Raw genomic sequence first — 20989 nt, 5'->3', positions numbered from 1 at the left:
TGAGTAGGTGTGGGCGCCGGGGATATGTGGCTTTTGATACGCTTCCCTAGCCCTGCCTTACCCTGCTGGCACTGCTTGCTGTTGACGTCGCTATATGGCCGGGAACCGGCTCTCCTCCAGGCTGGCACCTGATAATGGCAAAAGTAACTCTAACAAAATGTCTGCCCCCTTACAGCAGACACTTATTGAGGATGCTAGAGGAGGCTCCTCTAGCATCCTCAAAAAGTGTCTGCTGTAAGGGTGTGGACATTTTGTGAGAGCTATTTTTGCCATTATCAGGAGCTGGGACTGCAGACAAGGAGATCGTGGGTCCCGGCCACAAACCCGGCGGCGGCAGCATCAGCGGGGTAAGGCAGGGTTGGGGGAGGGTGGGTTTTATTTTACAGGGGGGGGGGGCGCAGTATTTATAGTTACGCCACTGACCTCACAGCCACCCCTGCCTGGACGCCGCTGTCCGGACCCTGCTGCTGCACATAGGTGTGTGCCAGCAGTGCTTTACCGCTGGCACACATCTATAGATCGACCAACACATTGTGGGTGCTAAAAAGCACCAGCGATGTGCCAATGATGGGTCACATCCAATAGATTTCATGTGCAGCCCGTCCGACCTCCCCACTCCGACCCGATGCACATCGGGTCGGAGGGGATGTCAAACACATCAGGGGAAATAAGGTCCGACTTGTTCTTCAGACAAGTCGGCCTAATGTATGAGGGCCTTTACACAGTCACATGTCTTACTACTGGGGGTTATTCAGACTTGATCGCTGGACTGGTAAAAAAAATAGAGCCCTGCGATCAGATTGCCGCCGCCCCACCAGAGTGAAAACCTGCACCATGCAAGGCTGCGAATGGGCTGTGAAAATATTACAGCCTCTGCAAATAGCCGCAAGTCACTTGTGCACTCATGCTGGCCACACATTATACCAACTTTCCTCCAACCATCCAACTAGTTGATTGGATGGAATAAAAATCTGGAACTGGATAGGAGCAAATGTAATTTGTAATTAAGTCATTTGTTTCCTAAATCTGAAAACTGTCACTCAGACACAGTACTGTAGTTGAACCTGTTTGATTTAAACAATTTCACTGAATGTTTTTGTCCATTCTCCTGAGTTTGTGAGCAAATTGCTTATTGCCATTTGCCCCCATACAGTACCAGATTTTCAGTCCAACCAACCAACTAGTTGGATGGTTGGAGGAAAGTTGGTCTGATGTGTGGCCAGCAATACTCGGCAGCTGCAAATTCAACAGGCTGATTGGGGCCGGAGCTAATGTCAGAAGACTTTCCTGAAAATGTCTGGGCATTCCCTAACACTCGCATTAAATGGCCGGTTACCACCCACAAATGCCGGACGCCTGTCAATTGTCTTGGGTACAGCCATCAAAAAAAAAAACGCTGAATTTTATTGCAGAAAGGCCCCGCGCATGTGCACTACGATCCATGCACAATCAATCGATAATCAGGGGGGTATGTACTAACGCCGCTGCATTACTGTTCTTTTTTCCTTGCCATTATCCTCATCACATATGCTCTATACTTTCTTCCGAAGCACTTCCGCATTCCTCCTGTTTATGTAACGGCGCTGGCTCCCCATAGGAGAAAATTGTGTTCCCGCCTTTACTGGGTGCTCAAAGACATTCCACATAATATTACACTCTCAAAAGATTACCCAGCTGAAGCTTACGATTTGCATTTCTGAGGTATATTTATTGAGTAGAAACTAAGGGGGGTGGACTTAAGGGCCAGGTTTGAGGCACAGATAAAGGTCATTTGAAGCAGGGTTGGACTTGTGAGGCAATGGGCGGTATTCAATGAGGCAGAATCGCCAAGTTTTATGGCGATTCTGTGTTTTTTTCATGTGTGCCGGCGATTTTTTGAGCTGAAAAAGCGAATCACCCTATTCAACGTCTTCTATTCGCCAATGACGACCGGTGAATGAAGCACCAATCGCCAAATGTTATTCTCTACAAATCGCCGTTTTTTGTGTATAGGGATTTTCATGGGGATTCGCCGGTAGTCGACGGGAATCGCCAAAAGTGTATTCAATGAGAAGTTGGCGATTCTTATTTCTTGTGTCATATCGCCGTTCCTCACCGAGTGTCCCTCGTCATCTTTTTGTGGTGAACTTTTATCGGAACCTGTGAAATAATTGGTTTTAAGTGTTCAATTTAACTCTGCAAGTGTAATGTATTATTATTTGCTGCCCTTGTGTGATGTGATGGTCGTAGAAGTGCTATACAAATATATATTTAATTTTTTCTGGTATTTTTTTTTTCTCCCACAAAGCAATGTTCTTACCCATGGTGCACCTCACTTACCCATGATTCTCCTCCCCACCTCACTCCTTCGTTTGGCGTTTGCGGAGATTACACAGCTTTTGCAGTCTGCTGTATAGGAATCGTTTTTTCAGGGTAATTTGCATTTTTCTTGCATTTCACTGCAATTTCTTTCAGTACTGAAGCTGTTTAGGGAAACGCCGGATTGGCTGAGAATCGCCGTTGGGGGCGGCGATTCTCAGCCACGTTGAATAGGGTGACACAGCTAGTCCCGGCGACTCCCTACGCTTGGCGAATCGACGTAAAAAACCGGTGAATGGCTGGCGAATGTAAAATCTGAATCACTGTGACCAACGATTCAGGTCATTGAATACCGCCCAATGTTTATTCAGGGTTGCCGACCCTCCCGGAATTCCCGGGAGTCTCCCGACCCCCCTGAGCCCCCCGAATCACGGCATGTAAATGCCGCAATCCGCGGGTCTCAGAGGAGGGGGCGGAGCTAAAATGGCACAATCGTGTCATTTTAGCCCCGCCCACTCCATGGAGATCAGTCATTTATCCTATTTCCCATAATGGGGGCGGGGCTTAATGACATGATTGTGCCATTTTAGCTCCGCCCCCTCCTCTGAGACCTGCGGATTGCGGCATTTACATGCCGTGATTCGGGGGGCTCAGGGGGGCCCGGAGACTCCTGGGAATCCCCCCGATCGGGTAAGGAAAGTCTCCTCTCCGGGCTTCTCCCGGAGAGGAGCATTTAAAAGTCGGCAACCCTGTGTTTATTTCTTATTTTGAATTGATGTTTTTTTGTAACTTTTTTTGTGGTGTGTGGCAGTTGTTAATTGGGGTTAACAAGAAAGGTCAACACTCCTTAGGTCGACACCGGAAGTTTGACAGGCAGAAAGTCGACAGGGACTGGAGGTCGACAGGGTCCTTAGGTCGACAATGTTGAAGGTCGACACAGGTTTTTTCTTTTTTCCCTCACTGTGGTTCCAGAACAGGAGATAGTTCATGTCCTACCATCCACTAGGGCATGGAGGGAGAATAGAATAGTGGCCGAGCGTAGCGAGGCACCGTGCCCATCTAGATCTAGATGCCTAAAAAAATATGTGTCAACCTTCTGTATTGTCGACCTAAGGACCCTGTCGACCTTCTGCCTGTTGACCTTTCAGTGTCGACCTTTCTTGGGTCAACCGAATGATCCATAACCGTTAATTGAGGAGGGGGATGGGGGGCGTTCCAGCTGGGAACCTAGAATGCTGTGCGACCCCTGGTATGTTACAGAGGACAGTTGTAAATAGGGGCGTCACTTAGCACAGTCATCCTGTATTGTTAACACTACAAGCATACAGTAAGACAATGGGCTGGGTTTACCATCTGGGAGGCTTTAGTACAGCTGGACACACACAGTTAGATTTATCTGTCCAATCTTTCTGGTGGCAACAAAAAAAAAAAGTATGGGAGCAAAGGACATGGAAACAGTTGCTCTCAAATGCTGAAAAATGGATAGAAAATTATTTTTGGGTACATTTGTTAAATCGGTATGAAATCCCGGTGGTCGGAATCCCAGCAGTCAAAATCCCGACGCCGGAATCCCGACCGCCAAAATCCTGACAAGGGGGGACGTGGATCGCCCCCCTTACGTAAGGGGGGCGATCCACGTCCCCCCTTGTCAGGATTTTGGCGGTCGGGATTCCGGCGTCCCCCCTTGTCAGGATTTTGGCGGTCGGGATTCCGGCGTCGGGATTTTGACTGCTGGGATTCCGACCACCGGGATTTCATACCGATTTAACAAATGTACCCAAAAATAATTTTCTATCCAGGTCCTGTGCCTCGCTGGGCTCGCCATGCTAATTTATTCTCCCTCTATGGGTGTCGTGGAAGTTTCGGAATTTCGGTGGTCGGGATTCTAACCGCCGGGAAATTAACCGCATCCCCTCCCAACAGACAGTGAAGCAAGACCATTCATGCCCACATCTGAAAAGGAGACTAGGCCTCAGGTGGAGTAAACAGAGCCTCAGATGGAGGCCTTGTTATTTTGGGGGTGTGCCCAGCTCTCCCTGAGCAGCTGGGCATCCCCCAACTCCCCTTCCTGTACAGTACATCTATTCAGTGATCACTGGCTGCTTTGCAGAGCAGAGGGGCTGTGATCACAAGCTTCCTCAACCTTCCCTCCGCCAGCGGGACACTGAGACCCGTGGGTGAGGCAGCAGGACCCAGACAGTGTCTAAATAGCAGGACTGTCCATTAGTAAGCAGGATAGTTAGGAGGTATGCAAACGGCTTTAACCAATTTGTCTCAATGACTATTGTCCTTTTTCCAGTATTTTGGAGAGATTGGTGATTATGCTTTGCTCCCAAACTATATACTGTATATGTCACTATACCATACATTACAAGGTTTTTGTTCCCATCAGACAGAACAGGTTGGACCGATAAATCTTTAGGTGTGTACCCTGCTTAAGCCACTGCTAAAAGTTTGAGGTGAATATTGAAACCTTTCACTAACATTATGTGTAAGCAGAATTTTACAGCTAATATCTGCCAAGAAGCACATGGCTGCAAAGGACACTGCTTTTAAAATAAAACTCCATTTTATTCTCAGTAAGTCCAAGAAAAGATGAGCCAACATTCGCTTACTAGTGTAAACTCTCACATTCCTGGGCCGAGGACATCTTGTGGCCACATCTATAATTGCATGACTTTTACATATAATGGCCCTCATTCTGGTTGGCTTGCAAAGCAGCATTAGCCTTGTAGGCCGAACACTCCCCCCCCCCCCCCCCCCCCCCCGCTAATCTGTGTTCCCTGCAGCGCTGCGAATGGATGTGTTGTATAAACATCACTGCTGAGACACCCTGCTTTTAGGTACATGGAGGGAGTGGTGGATTAGGGTGCACTGACCTGAATCTGAGTTAAGGTGGCCATACACACGCAGATTTATATTCAGATCTGGCTGGTTGGAGCAAAAACATGGTTATGGATGAGAGCACATGACAGTTGACCATTTGTTTGGAAATGCTGGAAAACTGACAAACTGTCACTCATCCATAACCATGTTTTTGTTCCAACCAGCCAGATCTGCAGATAAATCTTACTAGTGTATGGGCACCTTTAGACTGATCTATGGGGTGTGGTATAGCACAACGACAGTCAGGATCCAGACAGTCATTAGCCCTTGTGGGCTCGCTGTGGTCGCCATGCTACGCTCACCATCTATTCTATTCTCCCTCTATGGGGGTCGTGGACCCGCACAAGGGAGAATAGCCAGTGGCCGTTAGGATCCCAAGTGTCGGGGTTTGAACAGTGGGGATTCCGACGTTGGTGTAATGACTGTTGGAATCTCGACTGTCAGCCATCCGGCACCCGATCTGTTAATATGGGTGCAAATGGTGAGCTTTTAAGGATGAAGATGATGGCAGGTTCGGACAGGATGCTGATACATAACAGCCAACATTTCTAGTACTGTATACCCCCAAGTGCTGGGGGGTGGGATAGAGGCATGACTACAGGAAGGGGTATGGCTATGCCCCCCTCATTCATCTGTTTTTTAAATTTAGTGTAAAGTCTTTTAACCTTGGGACCTCCATACTTTTGTGTGAAATATAAGTTGTCATTAAGCATCCCCAGAGCTGGCCCTAGCCTAAATGACGCCCTAGGCAAGATTTGGGCTGGTGCCCCCTATAAACGCCACTAGTTCCTCCTCTGACCCTGCTCCCCTTTCCCAGCACCATCAACCTCATCATGGCAGTCATCATTTTGGTGCTCCTACCAACAATATTTTAAATAGATACAGTGCCCACATTTGGTGCGCAGCCCAAACGGGTGCGTTCTTGCTGGGAAGGGGAATGGCCACACAATAGTACCCCCAATTCAAATTATGCCACACAGTAGTGCAACTTTGTTCACATTATATCATGCGATGGTGTCCCTTATTCACGTTACATGACACAGTAGTACCACTTTACCTTATATACATTACTCCTCACATTATTCATATTATACCCGTAGAAAAAGATCCTGAGAAAATATTGTCTTTTAAGCACCTCCATGGCCACACTGCAACCCAGCACAAAGCAATGTGTGCTGGGCAGAGGAGAAGAGCTGCAGCTGCTACTGTCACTTAAGGGGAGGGGGCCTGGGGCCCCCACTGGTCCATTCCATCAGACTTTGGCCTGGGTAATTTGTACCCCCTACCCCTTTCTCTCGGCACCCCTGATAATACCACACAGTAATGCCCCTTACACATGACACACATTATTAATGTCCTTATAAACATAATGCCCCTTACACATTATGCCAACCTTTATTAATGCCCTTCATACACATAATGACACACATAATGCCCCTTACACATATATTGCATATTATTAATGCCCTTATATACATGACACACATAATGCCCATCTCTTATATATTTAGCCAGATCTGTCACTCAACCCCTGTGGAGAACGTTCCTGTGTAGAACAGTTTCACTTTCATGTGTCTAACGTTCCACCCCCTTGACATCACCTCCCCCCGCCCAGCCAGGGCTACAGTACACGCCCACCATCCACCATTACTCCACAGCCACCATCCACCATTACTCCTGCACATCCCTACCCTCTGCCAGGACCCCCACGACCCCCCTCCCGCGATTCGCGGGACCCCCCGTGACCCCCCCTCCCGCGATTCGCGGGACCCCCCGCGACCCCCCCTCCCGCGATTCGCGGGACCCCCCGCGACCCCCCCTCCCGCGATTCGCGGGCCCCCCGCGACCCCCCCTCCCGCGATTCGCGGGACCCCCGCGACCCCCCCCTCCCGCGATTCGCGCGACCCACCCCTCCCGCGACTGTGTCGACATTTCGGCCAAAAAAACAGTGAAAAAACCCATGTCGACCTTTTGACTGTCGACATAGACTCTGTCGACCTAAAGGCAGTGTCGACCTAAAAACATGTCAACCTAATGAGCTGTCGACCTAATGACCTGTCGACCTAAGGAGCTGTCGACATAATGACATGTCGACCTAATGGTATGTCGACCTAAAACCATGTCGACCTATTGAGCTGTCGAACTAATGGTGTCGATGTAATGGCTGTCGATGTAAGTGCTGTCTAATATCCGTCCCAGACCCGACCACCCCCTCCCGCAATTCGCTGGACCTCCGCGACCACCCCCTCCCGCGAAACGCGGGACCCCCGCGACCCTCCCGCAAATCGCGGGACCCCAGCGACCCCTCCCTCCCGCGAGCCCCCTCCCGCGATTCGCGGGACCCCTGCGACCCCCCCTCCCGGCATTAAAAGGGCCCCCCGCAACCCCCCTCCCGCGATTCACGGCACCCCCCCTACTGTGATTTGCGACCCCCCTCCCGCAATTCGCGCCGCCCCCTCCCGCGATTCACGGAACCCCCCGTAGCGCCCCCCTCCCGCGATTTGCGGGCCCCCTCGGCACTTCTCACGATTTGCGACCGCCCCCTAATTCACACATTCGGGGACCCCACCTCCCGCGATTCATGCCCCCCTCACGCAATTCACGGCACCCCCCACACCCCCCTTCCTGCGATTCGCAACCCCCCACGACCCCCCCTCCCGCGATTCACGAAACCCCCCGTAGCGCCCCCCTCCCGCGATTTGCGGGCCCCCTCGGCACCTCTCGCGATTTGCGACTGCCCCGTAATTCACACATTCGGGGACCCCCCTCCCGCGATTCATGCCCCCCTCACGCAATTCACGGCACCCCCCATACCCCCCTTCCTGCGTTTCGGAACCCCCCACGACCCCCCCTCCCGCGATTCATGCCCCCTTCCGCGATTCACGGACCCCCGCACCACCCCCCTGCGCCCACCCTCCCTTGATTCACGCCCCCCTCATGCAATTCACGGCAACCCCCCACACCCCCCCTCCTGCGATTCGCAGCCCCCCCACGACCCCCCCCTCCTGCGATTCATGACCCCTCCCGTGATTCACGGACCCCCGCACCACCCCCCCTTGACTCACGGCACCCCACGCGCCCCTCCCGCAATTCACGGACCTCCGCAACCCCCCCTCCCGCAATTCACTAACCCCGACAACCCCCCTCCCGCAATTTGCCTACCCCCCTTCCCACGATTCAAGCCCCCCCGCGCCCCCGCCCACGATTTGCTGACCCCCGCCCCCTCCCGCTAACCGCGGATCCCCACACACCACCCCCCCTCCCGCAATTTGCAGACCCCCTTCCGGCAATTCCACCCCCCCAGCGGACCACCGCGGCCCCCGCTCCCGCATTTCACGTACCCCCGTGACAATGGGGGATCCTGTACCACCACAAGCAGGTACCGCCCCTAGGTGGGAAATCCGGCCCTGGCTGCCGCACTGCAGGTTTCCCCACTGCCCTCTGCACCAGCGCCACAACTTTTATCAATGTCTTGCCCACATACCACTATTATACAGCCTCCTGCTCTCATGCACGCTCACTCCCTCCCAGTGGGAGGAGACGCTCACCCACTGCCGGGAGCTGCATACTGTCCCCCACCCTCCTCCAGTTCTAGGGATGCCCATCGACCATCAATGATTTTCAAATAATCGATGGTTTATGGCCGATGTTGAATACTTTTGCCATCAATGTGGGAGGACACTGCCCTGCCTCCTGTTCTCCTGCCCCGTAACTTCCGCCAGTGGAGACCCGCTCACCCTGTGTTGCCCACATTCCCCTATCATGCTTTACCGCCCAGCCTCCTGCTCTCATGCACCCTAACTCCCACCCAGTCGGAGGAGACACTGACTCCTGTATTTCTGTGCTGCCACGCTGGACCCTCACCCACTGGCAGAAGCTGCACAGTGTCCACCACCCTCTTTAGTCCCCCGTATGCCCACACACCCCTATCACTACCCAGCTTCCTGCTCTCCTGAACCGTAACTTCCACCACTGGGTAATCGCTGACGCTGTGTTGCCCACATACCCCTATCATGCCTCATATCCCAGCCTCCTGCTCTCATGCACCCTAACTCCCACCCAGTAGGAGGAGACACTGACTCAGGGCCACCGTCCGGTACTCCTGTGCTGCCACGCTGGACCCTCACCCACTGCCAGAAGCTGCAATACAGGGCATCTTTCATACAATTCTAACCATATTTCTCACAATACAAATGTTCACAAATTAAGGGGCGTAGCCCCTTACGCCGGTGTGAAGAGCGCCCGTAGGGCGCGATGAATCACCTAGTTACACATATGTTGCACAATATTAATGCCCTTATACACATGACACACATAATGCCTGTTACACATATGTCGCACATTATTAATGCATTTATACATGACACACATAATGCCCCTTACACATATACCGAACACTATTGCACAACCAACCCACCCACAGACAGCACTCACACAGCCGCTAACACTGTGATCTCTGCCTCTGCTTGGGTACAGATGTTTCCTCATACATCTTGCCTCAATAGGCCATGCAGCTCCTGGCCAGTTCTGCTAACGTTGGGTGCATTTTTTGCTGAAAATTCATCTTATTTGCATTGCTATGTGACCAGGACACACAAGGAGCTTCTGATGATTAAAAATGATATGCGGCATGCCTATATTCTGTGTACAACTGTGGCTGTACCTGCATACGGAATGCTATGTTACAGTGATTTCCATGTATACACTATTTCATATACAGATACAGCCTCACTCACACACAGAATATAGGCATGCTGCATATCATTTTAATCAGCAGAAGCTGCTGGTGCCCCTAGGCAATACCATAGGGATTTGCCTAGTTTGCCTATGCCTAGGGCCGGCTCTGAGCATCCCGACTTTACACTAAATTTATCACTCTGTAGTGTCTCTGTAGTGTTCTTCTTGGAGCACAGAAAATGTAGCGTATGTGTTTAAACATGTGACCATATTCAAAGTGTTTCAGGACTGGAACACACCATAACTTACTGTAATGGTGAAGGGAAGATTTATTTTTGTCTTTATACAAAATGCATACAGTGGTCATCTGGGTCCAAATATAATGATTTATGTTTAATAATATCACCTGCAATTACAGTACTGCAAATAAATGTAATCATTAAATATATACATCATGGAACATACAGAAATGATACATGTACTTGTTAGAATATTCGGGAACTGCATAGAACATTGAAGGCAAGACCATACTACTGATGGAATGATTCACCAGGAGCGTGGAATGGTATGAAGCACGTTATCACTGAAGGTCAAACAGTTTTGCCACAGCTTATACTTTATATTGGAGTATAGACTGATGAGAGTACTTAGAAAGTTTTAAAAATCTAACAAAACTAAAATAATACAATATAGTACTGTATTGCTGTCGCTACTTATTGCTTTATAAAATATAAACTTCCTAGGATATATTAACATCACAGATGCTCTCTTAGTAGATGACCGTCCTGGGTGAGGATGAACTCACGGAGAATGTCTAGGTCAACAGTCATTAGGTTGACAGACACAAGGTCAACAATGACAAATGGTTGACACAAGCAAAAAGTCGAAATGGAAAAGTCGAGACCTGGAAATGTTTATGTGAGTTTGTTATTCTTTGGTGTCCATGTCCCCATGCTTTTGGCCAGGTGCCTCTCTGTGCTCAGTGCACTTCACCATTCACAATCGGAGCCCACATGGATGGTATAGTATGAAAAAGTTAAACTCACGTGTCAACCTTTTCCACATTGACCTTTTGCTTGTGTCAACCTTTTGTCAATGTCTACTTGTGCATGTCGACCATTTGGTGTTGACCTATTGACTTTTCACCTAGACATTGGGGTATATTTACGTGAAAGATTCTAAAAATGAAAGAGGTGATATTGCCGAAAGCAACCAATCAGATTCTGTCTATCATTTTCTAGGATACAATGTAGAAATGATAGGCAAATTCTGATTAGTTGCTATGGCAACATCATTTTAGAACTTTTAGTAAATTTACCCCCTTCCGGATGCCACCTTTCCAACCGCTGATTATCAATATTATTTATAACAATCTGATACGGATACAAAGGATTTACAGTTCAATTTAAAAGTGTGCAAGCAAGTTGAGCTACTGTACATGAGCAGATCTCTGAAAGACTTTTCCTCTTCTGTCATCGTTCTTCTACCAATCCAATGGTAGTATAAAGTGGAAGAAGAGATGTGACAGTGTTCCGGTTGCATGGTTATCAGAACAGATCCCAGTTTCTACACATCACATGGTTCTTCAACCTTAGGAATTGAAAGGTTGGTGTGCAATAAATGCTGAAGTGATCTTGAGGTTCCTTGTAAAAACTGATTTTTCATCAAATACATAAAAAAATAAAATGATACTCTACCGTGAAATTTAATTACACCTTATTTATTATCCTTTTCAATCTTTTCCTTTTTTTTGCAGGTGAGCGCATAAACAGTAATCAGGACTCTCGGAGCAGCTGGCTCGGTCTGAGATATCAGAGTTGATCAGCAAATCTTTGTACAGAGCTTGGACATTATACACAATGTATACTCTCTCGTGTCATAATGTCTTATTTCATAGCTTTAAGAAGAAATAGAATTAATCAGCATTAATATTCAGCTGTCCTGCATAATGATAAAAGCTGCCAGTAGACTTAGTAAAGCTGCAGTCACCGATCCAAACAGCAGGACCCTGTAGGTCACCTGAGAACACAGGAAAGCCAGAGGTCAGACACCATGGTTATTCTGAAGAATGTCTGTCTGCATCTACAATGTTAGTGATCAGAGACTAGGGAAGCTGTTGCTGTCACAGGTACTGCAAGGAAAGGGATATGGTCAATAGGTCGATCCTATTTAGGCCGACATGCAATGGGTGGCCCCTGAAGGCCAACGCCTGAAATAGGTTGAAATGGCTAAGGTAGACAGGGTTGAAAGGTCTACATAAGCATTAGGTCGACAATGGCAAAGTCGACAGTCAAAAGGTCAACATGAGTTTGTCATGGTGGTATTTCATGCCCTACCATCCACTAAACCGCGGAGGGAGAATAGAATAGTATGCCGAACGCAGTGAGGCACCATGCATGAAGCATGGGGAGCCATGCAAGGGGACGCGGTACACTTTGCCGGCATCCACGTCGACTATGCCGTCATTTGGGGAAAAAATGTGAAAGAACTCATGTCCACCTTTTGACTGTTGACCTCATGCTTGTGTCGGCTGTCGACCTCATGCTTGTGTCGGCTTTCCAACACTATCGGCTGATTTCAGTTGTCGAACTTCAGTGGTTGACTCAATGCATGTCCCAATGACCTATACCCGCAAGAAAACATATAACACATCAGTTCTGCAGCCTTAAGCTAGATACTCACTAAATTATTTTTTGATTGGACCAACAAACGGTCCCAAAATCAACACCACATAATAAGAATTTATTTTTTTGTGTCACCATGCATGGTGACACCTGGGGCCTTATTCTGGTTGGAGCGGCCGGGCCGTAAGCGTACGTCCCGGGCTTTTTTATGATCTGCGCATGCGTACATTCGCTAATGCGCAGGCGCGAACACCCCAAAACGCTTACGGACGGGCCTCTACGTGCGAAAAAACCTATACGCGAGTGTACGGGCATTGGGGGCGGCCGAAATAATGAGGGAAAATGGGCGTAAATATGGGCGTACACGGGGGTGTGCACCAAAAATGAGCGGTGCTACTACCGCACGATCGACTAAGGCACCGTTCATTTCGGACACAAAACAGGCGGCCGCCAACCGCCATCTCAAACCACCCCTACAGATACCGCATGCCAGCGTGCGCCTGGATTTGCTAATTTACGCTGATTACTACCAAACACATACACCTGAATGTAATAACCAATGCTGCAGTCTATTAAGTCCAAACCATGATTTCACTACCTGCAAGCCACACACAGCACTCAAACACATTGGAAGCTTATCTTTCTATACTTCTCTACATTTAAAGGTTTGTTTAATTTAAGGTAAGATTCTTTTTAAGACCTGCTTATATATGCTAAGGTAGGTATTTGCTAAACAGTTATACACATTCACTACGTGCTTTCATAGACTTTACACAGTAGCACACTCAATCTACACAAGTCGACATGTGTCAACGTGTTCACTCTAATACAAACATAGGTTTTGTATTTAGGATACAATAACATAAACCACATCTAACACCTACAAAGGATGTTTCAGCAATGTTTTAAGCCCATGCCCACTATTTTGCACATTAATTAATTCAATCAATTAATTAATTTTCATAATTATAGTTGAAAGGCAAGATTTGCAGGTCCATATATGTGAAGGGTATGTCAGCGTACACGGACGTACGCTCACTCTCACGAGCGGTGACATAAGCTGACTTTTCTATTGAAAACAATAGAGACCCATCCGTGCACGGTGGCGTACGCTCAGATAGCCGCAAGAAGTCAGTGGGAAGACGGCCGAGAGACGTCCGTAAACGGTGGTGTACGCTCAATTGTACGCCAGTTGTCGGAGTGTAAGGGCTGGCCCGTCCGTGTACGTTGGCGTACGCACATTTGTACGCCACTCCCCTTCGACGTTGTTTCTGCCCGTACGTATGCGGCTGAGTTGTGGGTGGACTTAACCCCAACGGCCGCGTACGGATAGCGTACGTTGTTTTGGAACGTACGCACGTTTGGCCGCTCCAACCAGAATAAGGCCCCTGGTGTGATAGCCAAGAGTGTCTGAGGTATGTGCCATTTTGGGGGGAATGAGTTCCCCATTCACCTTGCACTGGTGGCTTGCCAAGTGCTCCAGCAGCCACAACCACTCCCTGGTCTACCAACTGCTTGGTTACACAATCCAAGGGGGTGACACCCGAGTAGCAGAGCAGTTTTGCTTATTCACCCACTCAGATGGTGTCATCAAGTGCAGCCTGCGCACCCTACTAGTGAGACTATTGCATATATCTGAAAAAAATTTGAGTGTTGTCACTGGCGCTGTACCCGCTACATGTATTCCTATTCACCAATAGGCCAAGGTAAATTTAAGGGATACTCCTGTGTCTAGCAGGGGGAACCTATATTACTAGCTGACCTTATCACAAAGCCTTATATGCATATAAGGGTTTCTTTGTGCTTGGAACTCGGCGATCTTCCTCTTAATTTCCAATTTCAAATAGAATATCATCAGCAACCATATATCCGTTAGCTCGATACTGACCCAATACCCTATTTGCACATAAAGGTATCTTTGATTGCTTCTCCTCTGCCCCACAACTTCACTCTCACAGATACACCCCTTGTGTACAACACTCACCTAGGGACTAGGCCCTATGTGCGCAGAAAGGTTTCTTTGTCTGTCTCTCTCAAAGTGGTCCAAGGGAAGAAGCAGGTAGGCGTGGATCCTCAAAACAGGATATTTTATTCCAAAAGGTTGACACGTAAAAAAGGGTCAAATGACCAGGGTATCGGCACAGATCCTAGGCAGCCATCTTGACGTTGCTACTCCCAGGGCAGCAGTGGAAGGGCCCCTGGCAGGCTGCTTCCCCCCTTCCACAACAGAACAGCCTCTGGATCCATCCAAGCTGACTCCTGTGGTGTGCTGAAGGGGAGATGGCCTGTTGAGCCCTTCCACTGCTGCCCTGGGAGTAGCAACGTCAAGATGGCTGCCTAGGATCTGTGCCGATACCCTGTGTCTCCCCTGTTGTGTCCTATATATGTACTGTTTTTTACTTACTACCTATCTGTCTGTTGCAATCACAAAGTGGCACTGCTGAATGGCTGCCTGGGTGCTCAGTAAATATATGTTACCTATGTCCGTGTCCCTCATCAGGATACGTCTAGTGCATTTCTGTACATGTCCTATATCCAGGGGCGGGCTGGGCCGGGGGGCAGAGTGCCATATGCCCCCCGGGCCGCTTACCCACCCACTGGCTGCGGGCCGTGCTGCGGCTGGATCAGCTTCTCCAGCCCTCCTGCACTGGCCGCGGCTTACAGAACACGGCCGCGGCTACAGGAAAATGGCCGCCGGCCCCCTGCACTGAGGACATGTTCTCAGTGCAGGAGGCCGGCGGCCATTTTCCTGTAGCCGCGGCCGTGTTCTGGAAGCCGCGGCCAGCGCAGGAGGGCTGGAGAACCTGATCCAGCCGCAGCACGGCCCGCAGCTAGCGAGTGGGTAAGCGCTCTCCCCCCCCCCCCTCCCTCACCCCAGCATATGTGTTTCTGTCACTGTGGGGGCATATCTGGCACTGTGTGGGGGCATATCTGGCACTGTGTGGGGGCATATCTGGCACTGTGTGGGGGCATATGTGTATCTGGCACTGTGGGGGGCATATCTGGCACTGTGGGGGCATATATGTATTTGGCACTGTGGGGACATATGTGTATCTGGCACAGTGGGGCATATGTGTATTTGGCACTGTGGGGTCATATGTGTATCTGGCACTGTGGGGGCATATGTGTATTTGGCACTGTGGGGGCATATGTGTATCTGGCACTGTGGGGCATATGTGTATTTGGCACTGTGGGGGCATATCTGGCACTGTGGGGGCATATGTGTATCTGGCACTGTGGGGGCATATGTGTCTCTGGCACTGTGGGGGCATATGTGTCTCTGGCACTGTGGGGGCATATGTGTCTCTGGCACTCTGGGGGCATATCTGGCACTGTGGAGGAATATGCGTATTTGGCACTGTGGCAGAATATCTGGCACTGTGGCGGCATTTGTGTCTGGCACTGTGGGGGCATATGTGTATTTGGTACTGTGGCGGAATATCTTGCACTGTGGGGGCATATCTGGCACTGTGGACATCACATTGTGCGGTGTAATGGGCATCATGGTATGGGGCGTAATGGACATTACGGTGTGGGGAGCATTGGGTAATTGCCATCACAGTATGGGGTGTAATGGGCATCAAGGTGTGCAGCATAATGTGTAATTAGCATCACAGTGTGCGGTGTATTGAGTAATTAGCATCGCAGTGTTGGGCGTAATGTGTAACTGGCATCATGGTGTTCAGCATAATGTGTAATTGGCATTACGGCATGTGGCTTTATGTGTAATGGGTATTACAAGGTTCGCTAAAATGTGCAATCTGCAGGTACACAATACAATCATGGTACAGGCAACGCCCCTTATGATAGGCCACGCCCCTAATTTTTCGGCGCGCCTACGGCGCGCAAAAGCATTCCTTCCGACGGTGACTTGGCTGATTATGGGCCAGTGCTCTGGACTTGCCCCCTAGGCTAAAAGTTGCCAGCCAGCCCCTGCCTATATCTGTACTGTTTTTATTTGTCTACCTATCTGGCTGATGCAATCACCAAGTGGTGCGGCTGAATTGCTGCCTGGGTGCTGCACAGCTCTGTAAATATATGTTCCCCATGTCCATGTCCCTCATCAGGATACATCTTCTAGTGCATATCTGTACATGTGATATATATCTGTACTGTTACTGTTTACTTGTTCCCACCCTGGCCATTGCACAGCAAACCAAATCTAATTCCTAGTATACACAAGTATACCTGGCCAATAAAGCGAAATCTGATTATCTTCTGTCAAGACTGACTGATTCGATAATCAAATTGGACCATTTTATATGCGTTTGCCCAAAATGTTAACTCCTAAACCTTACATCAAAAAACAGGACAAATCACCCGATTTTGTGCAAATAGGCACAATAATTGTATAATGGGAACCTAGTTTAATTCATACCACACATGTGGAATTTGGTTTCTGTATGGCACAAAATCTGACCTGCAAGTGAAATGAACCTACATGCACATTTTTGCATAATAATATAAGACCCGATTCAGCTTGGCTCGGTAAGATCGAGCCGGAAAAACGCCGCCCAACCGAACTGCCATTTTGGTCGTAGCTGCAGCCTCAAGTTGCTGATCATGGGCAAGATAGATCTTGATGTGAGAACGTTATTTCACCTTTACAAAGGGACATGTGTGGCCCTGAAATATTAGTCCATAAAGATAGTTTGACCCACACTTAATACAAGTGTGCATTGCTTGCATCAGTCTCCCGAGTGCCGCGTGTACATACCCTTGCAGAATTTGTGATTTTCTGGCCATTTGTCACAGAATATGAATGATAACTCACAAACTTTTCTTTCACTCATGGTTAGTGGTTGGGTGAAGCCATTTATTGTCAAACAAATGTGTTTACTCTTTTTAAATCATTAAATCTCCGGAGTTGAACTGTGCACACCTTCCTTACTGGACCACTATATTATTGCTGATTACTGACGAACCTCTTAGCGCCCAGCTTCACCAATTGAATGATTACATCCCTTCTAAACTTTGAAGATCTACTGAAGGTCGATTACCATTGTTACCAGTCCCACTTACCAATATCATCCAAAGGATTATTGTGTGTAGGACCACCATATCCTTTTGAGGAATCCCATTCCATATAAGAATATTGGGTGATCATCCTATACAACTGATGTACCCCTGATGAAGTCAACTATATGCCGAAACGCGTTGGACTGATAACATTGTCTGATTGACCGTTTTGTTCGTTCAATAAGAGGATCTTTTTATCTCTTCAGAATCATTGATCTGCATTAAAAAACCTATATGCACATTGCTAAGCCCTGAAAGCAATTTTATTAAATACTATTTTTAATGTATGTCCTTTTTGTTATTAAGATTTAGAACACTGAACCCAAATTTCATAGATAATAAAAAATTTTCTAGCACCAGAAGGCAGTAGAAAAGTTAATAGCATTGTAGTGTGCATTATTTGTTTATTAGTTGAATAAGGGTTTTATTTGTACTTTATTTGGATTTTGCATTTGGAATATGTAAACAAAACAAAAAGGACATAAAATGACAGGCTAGTTGGGATTTGACAAGGGAGACACATAACTTACCCTCTGCTTTGTGCTGCGACGAATAAGAGGATTTAAGTCATCTCTAAGCTTAAGATGAGCTTTGGGTTTAGGTCTCCCTGGGGATTTAGTGATTTCAGGCTGTCCTTTTTGTCTCCTTACCAGCTTGGAAAGCTCTGCATGAATTGCCTGAGTGGAAACAAGTCATTATGTTAGCATAAGTCATTCTTGTAGTCATCTATTCAGTAATCATAAACTATCACTGACTTGGCAAGAGAGCAGGCCAAGAAATATTAAAATGACCAGATCTCACATTGGGCGGGATGTACGAAGTTGAAAATACGGTAAAAACCCTGTAATCAGGGTTTTACCACATTTCATATGCAATAAAGCCCCACCGCAGGTGCTTCGCCGTGGGGGGTTACACCAGCTCTAGCTGGCATAACCCCATAGAAGCCTATGGGCAGGATCCCCTGCCGCCCCGCATGACCCCTGCCAATCCATGCTACCTCCCCCCTCACCTCTGTCCAGGCAGCATCCTGCTGTGCTACCCGGACCAGTGACCTTCTCCCTGCACCACTTCCGGGTGAAGGGAGGAGGAGGCGGAGCCCAGCAGCCCCTGCAGATGTCTGCCAGACACAGTAGGAGGGGGGAGAGCCGCTTCACAAAGGGCAGCTCTTATCGCAAGAGCTGCCCTTTGTGATACTAATTGCATATGGTAATACATATGCGATTAGTATGATTCCGATGTGTGGCGGGATGCACATCCCACCCAATGTTTGGTTTTAAGGAACACAAGTAGAATATTTTAACTAGGGCTTTTGCAGAGGAATTTAAGACCCACTGTAGGCCGCCCCTATGCTACCTGCCAACGCACATGTGGCATCATGATTTTACAAAAGTAAGCAACCCAAGCTGAACACTAAGTGCCAGAAAGTGATAAAATGGAGAATGATAAACAGCCAGCCAATCAGCTCCTAAATGCCACGTTACAGGCTGTGTTTGAAAAACGACAGGTAGGAGCGGACTAGCTGGAAGTTTATCACTCTCCACTTTTTGATGGTTCATATATCTGGACCTAAGCATTGTTCCAGGCAGTGGTATAACAATGGCACTGCAGCCCAAGCAAAATCGAAGGAGCCGGTGCTGTGGGGGCAGATTCCAATGGGTCTGGCCATCCGTATGGTATGGCTGCTGCCTTGGAGGAGACAGATGCTAGCGGTCCTACTGGGTAGCGTATATTCCTACCCAGAAGTTACAGGTTCTGGTTAGTGATTATATATATCTATATCTGTATATCTCTTTCTCTAGCTGATGGGAAAGGAGTTTGAGTGGGTGGCAGACACCCACCGACACTTGGGGTCCCGACGGCCACCAGCTATTCTCCCTCGTGGGGGTCCATGACCCCCATAGAGGGAGAATAGAATAGGTGGCGAGCGCAGCAAGCCACCGTGCCCACAGCGTGGCGAGTACAGCGAGCCCACAAGGGGCTTTGTTGCGCTTGACCCGCTGTCTGAGTCTGGCCAGTCGGGATCCCAACGTCGGGCTAATGACTGTCAGGATCCCGACTGTCGGGACCATATACCACACCTGTTTGAGTAGGTCTACTGCTTCACACTATAGACAGACGTAGCACACTGCAACATTAGTATGCAAATTCTTCAACATCATACTCTACTGCAGGGGTTCCCAATATTTTTCGAATCACGGCACCATAGAGCATCACAATTTTTCCGCGGCACCCCTAGGCTCAAAAATATATATATATAAAATTAAGTAGATTGTGTTTATATGTGCTTCTTAGGTTCAGTTATGTGTTAAAGAGCAGGGTTGCTTCTGTTTGTACACATATTTTATGATTGACAGCCACCAGCACTGGTTTTGTCCATAAATAATTGATCATAAATAATTTGTATTGGTCCTGGACCACCAACCCGTGGCACCCCTGCAAGTGTCCCGAGGCACCCCAGGGAGCCACGGCACACAGGGCCTTATTCAGATCTGAGCTCAGTACAAATTTGTTTGGAAAATGGGCAAAACCATGTGCACTGCAGGTGGAGCAGATGTAACCTGTGCAAAGAGAGAAACCAAACTAAGATCTTCTGAGGAAACCATCAGTATAGTTTGGACGGAGAAACGCGTCAAGTTACCATACATTTGGGTCCAAAATATCCACCATTCCTTCAACCAAATTTTACATTGATCTGGGCTATTCCTTTGCTTGGAAACACCTGCCTGATCAGCTGCACAAGTGGAGAGATCTGCAGTGGCTTTGGCAGCAAGAGGCGGCCGGTCTCGTTGCGGTGATTGACGTCTAATTCCATCTAGACGCTTGTGAGGTATCATGCATCATGTGACCAAGTCAGCTCCCAGCGCCGGCTTCCAATCCACCGGAGCTATGCTGGTTGTCAGCGGAACCACCACCACTGCATCTATTCCCGGCACCGGCTCCCCTCACATCGGAGCAAAGCAGGTGGAAGCAGATCTATCATTGGGGAAGATATATTAAGCCTTAACAAGACATAAATTCAATTGTGATAAGGAGAGATAAACGTCCAGCCAATCAGCTCCTTACTGACTTTTTTCCAAACACGGCAACATGGCAGTTAGCAGCTGATTGGCTGGACGTTTATCTCTCCTCATCACACTTGCATTTATCTCTTGTTAAGGCTTAATACATCTGCCCCAGTGGTTGTTATCACCGCACTCTCAAGCAGTACAAGCCAGTAATATTACTATTAAATTACAAGCTGATTATACCCTTGCAGGAATAGAAGGAACATTGCTTTTTATATTGCCGCTATTGTGAACCAAAGGTGCAATATATTTTAAAGGACATCCTTCACAACATTTAAATAACTTCTGGAATCTACAAAATAAATTGGGAGCTCCCCATATATATATAATTGTTTGAAATATTGCTGTTCGAATATTACTAGCCGGTAATATTCCTATCAAAGGAAACCGATCGAATGATAGGAATATAGTGGATACTGT

General features: G+C 48.2%; 1 protein-coding gene across 1 annotated transcript in view; it reads right to left on the bottom strand.

The window, feature by feature from the left end:
• Window positions 1–10078: 10078 nt before the first annotated feature.
• Window positions 10079–20989, bottom strand: part of LOC146075149 (peptidyl-prolyl cis-trans isomerase FKBP8-like) — a 56384-nt gene continuing 45473 nt past the window's right edge. The window contains exons 7-8 of the mRNA XM_083184096.1: window positions 18035–18181; window positions 10079–11880 (exon numbers count right to left, since the gene is read on the bottom strand). Of these exons, the coding sequence (XP_083040222.1) occupies window positions 11794–11880; window positions 18035–18181 (234 nt within the window). The 3' untranslated portion in view covers window positions 10079–11793. The remainder of the gene's footprint in view (window positions 11881–18034; window positions 18182–20989) is intronic.

This window comes from Crinia signifera, chromosome 4, assembly GCF_055691185.1.
Source record: "Crinia signifera chromosome 4, ASM5569118v1, whole genome shotgun sequence".
NCBI classification, from domain to species: domain Eukaryota; kingdom Metazoa; phylum Chordata; class Amphibia; order Anura; family Myobatrachidae; genus Crinia; species Crinia signifera.
This window is presented reverse-complemented; position numbering and strand designations above follow the sequence as displayed.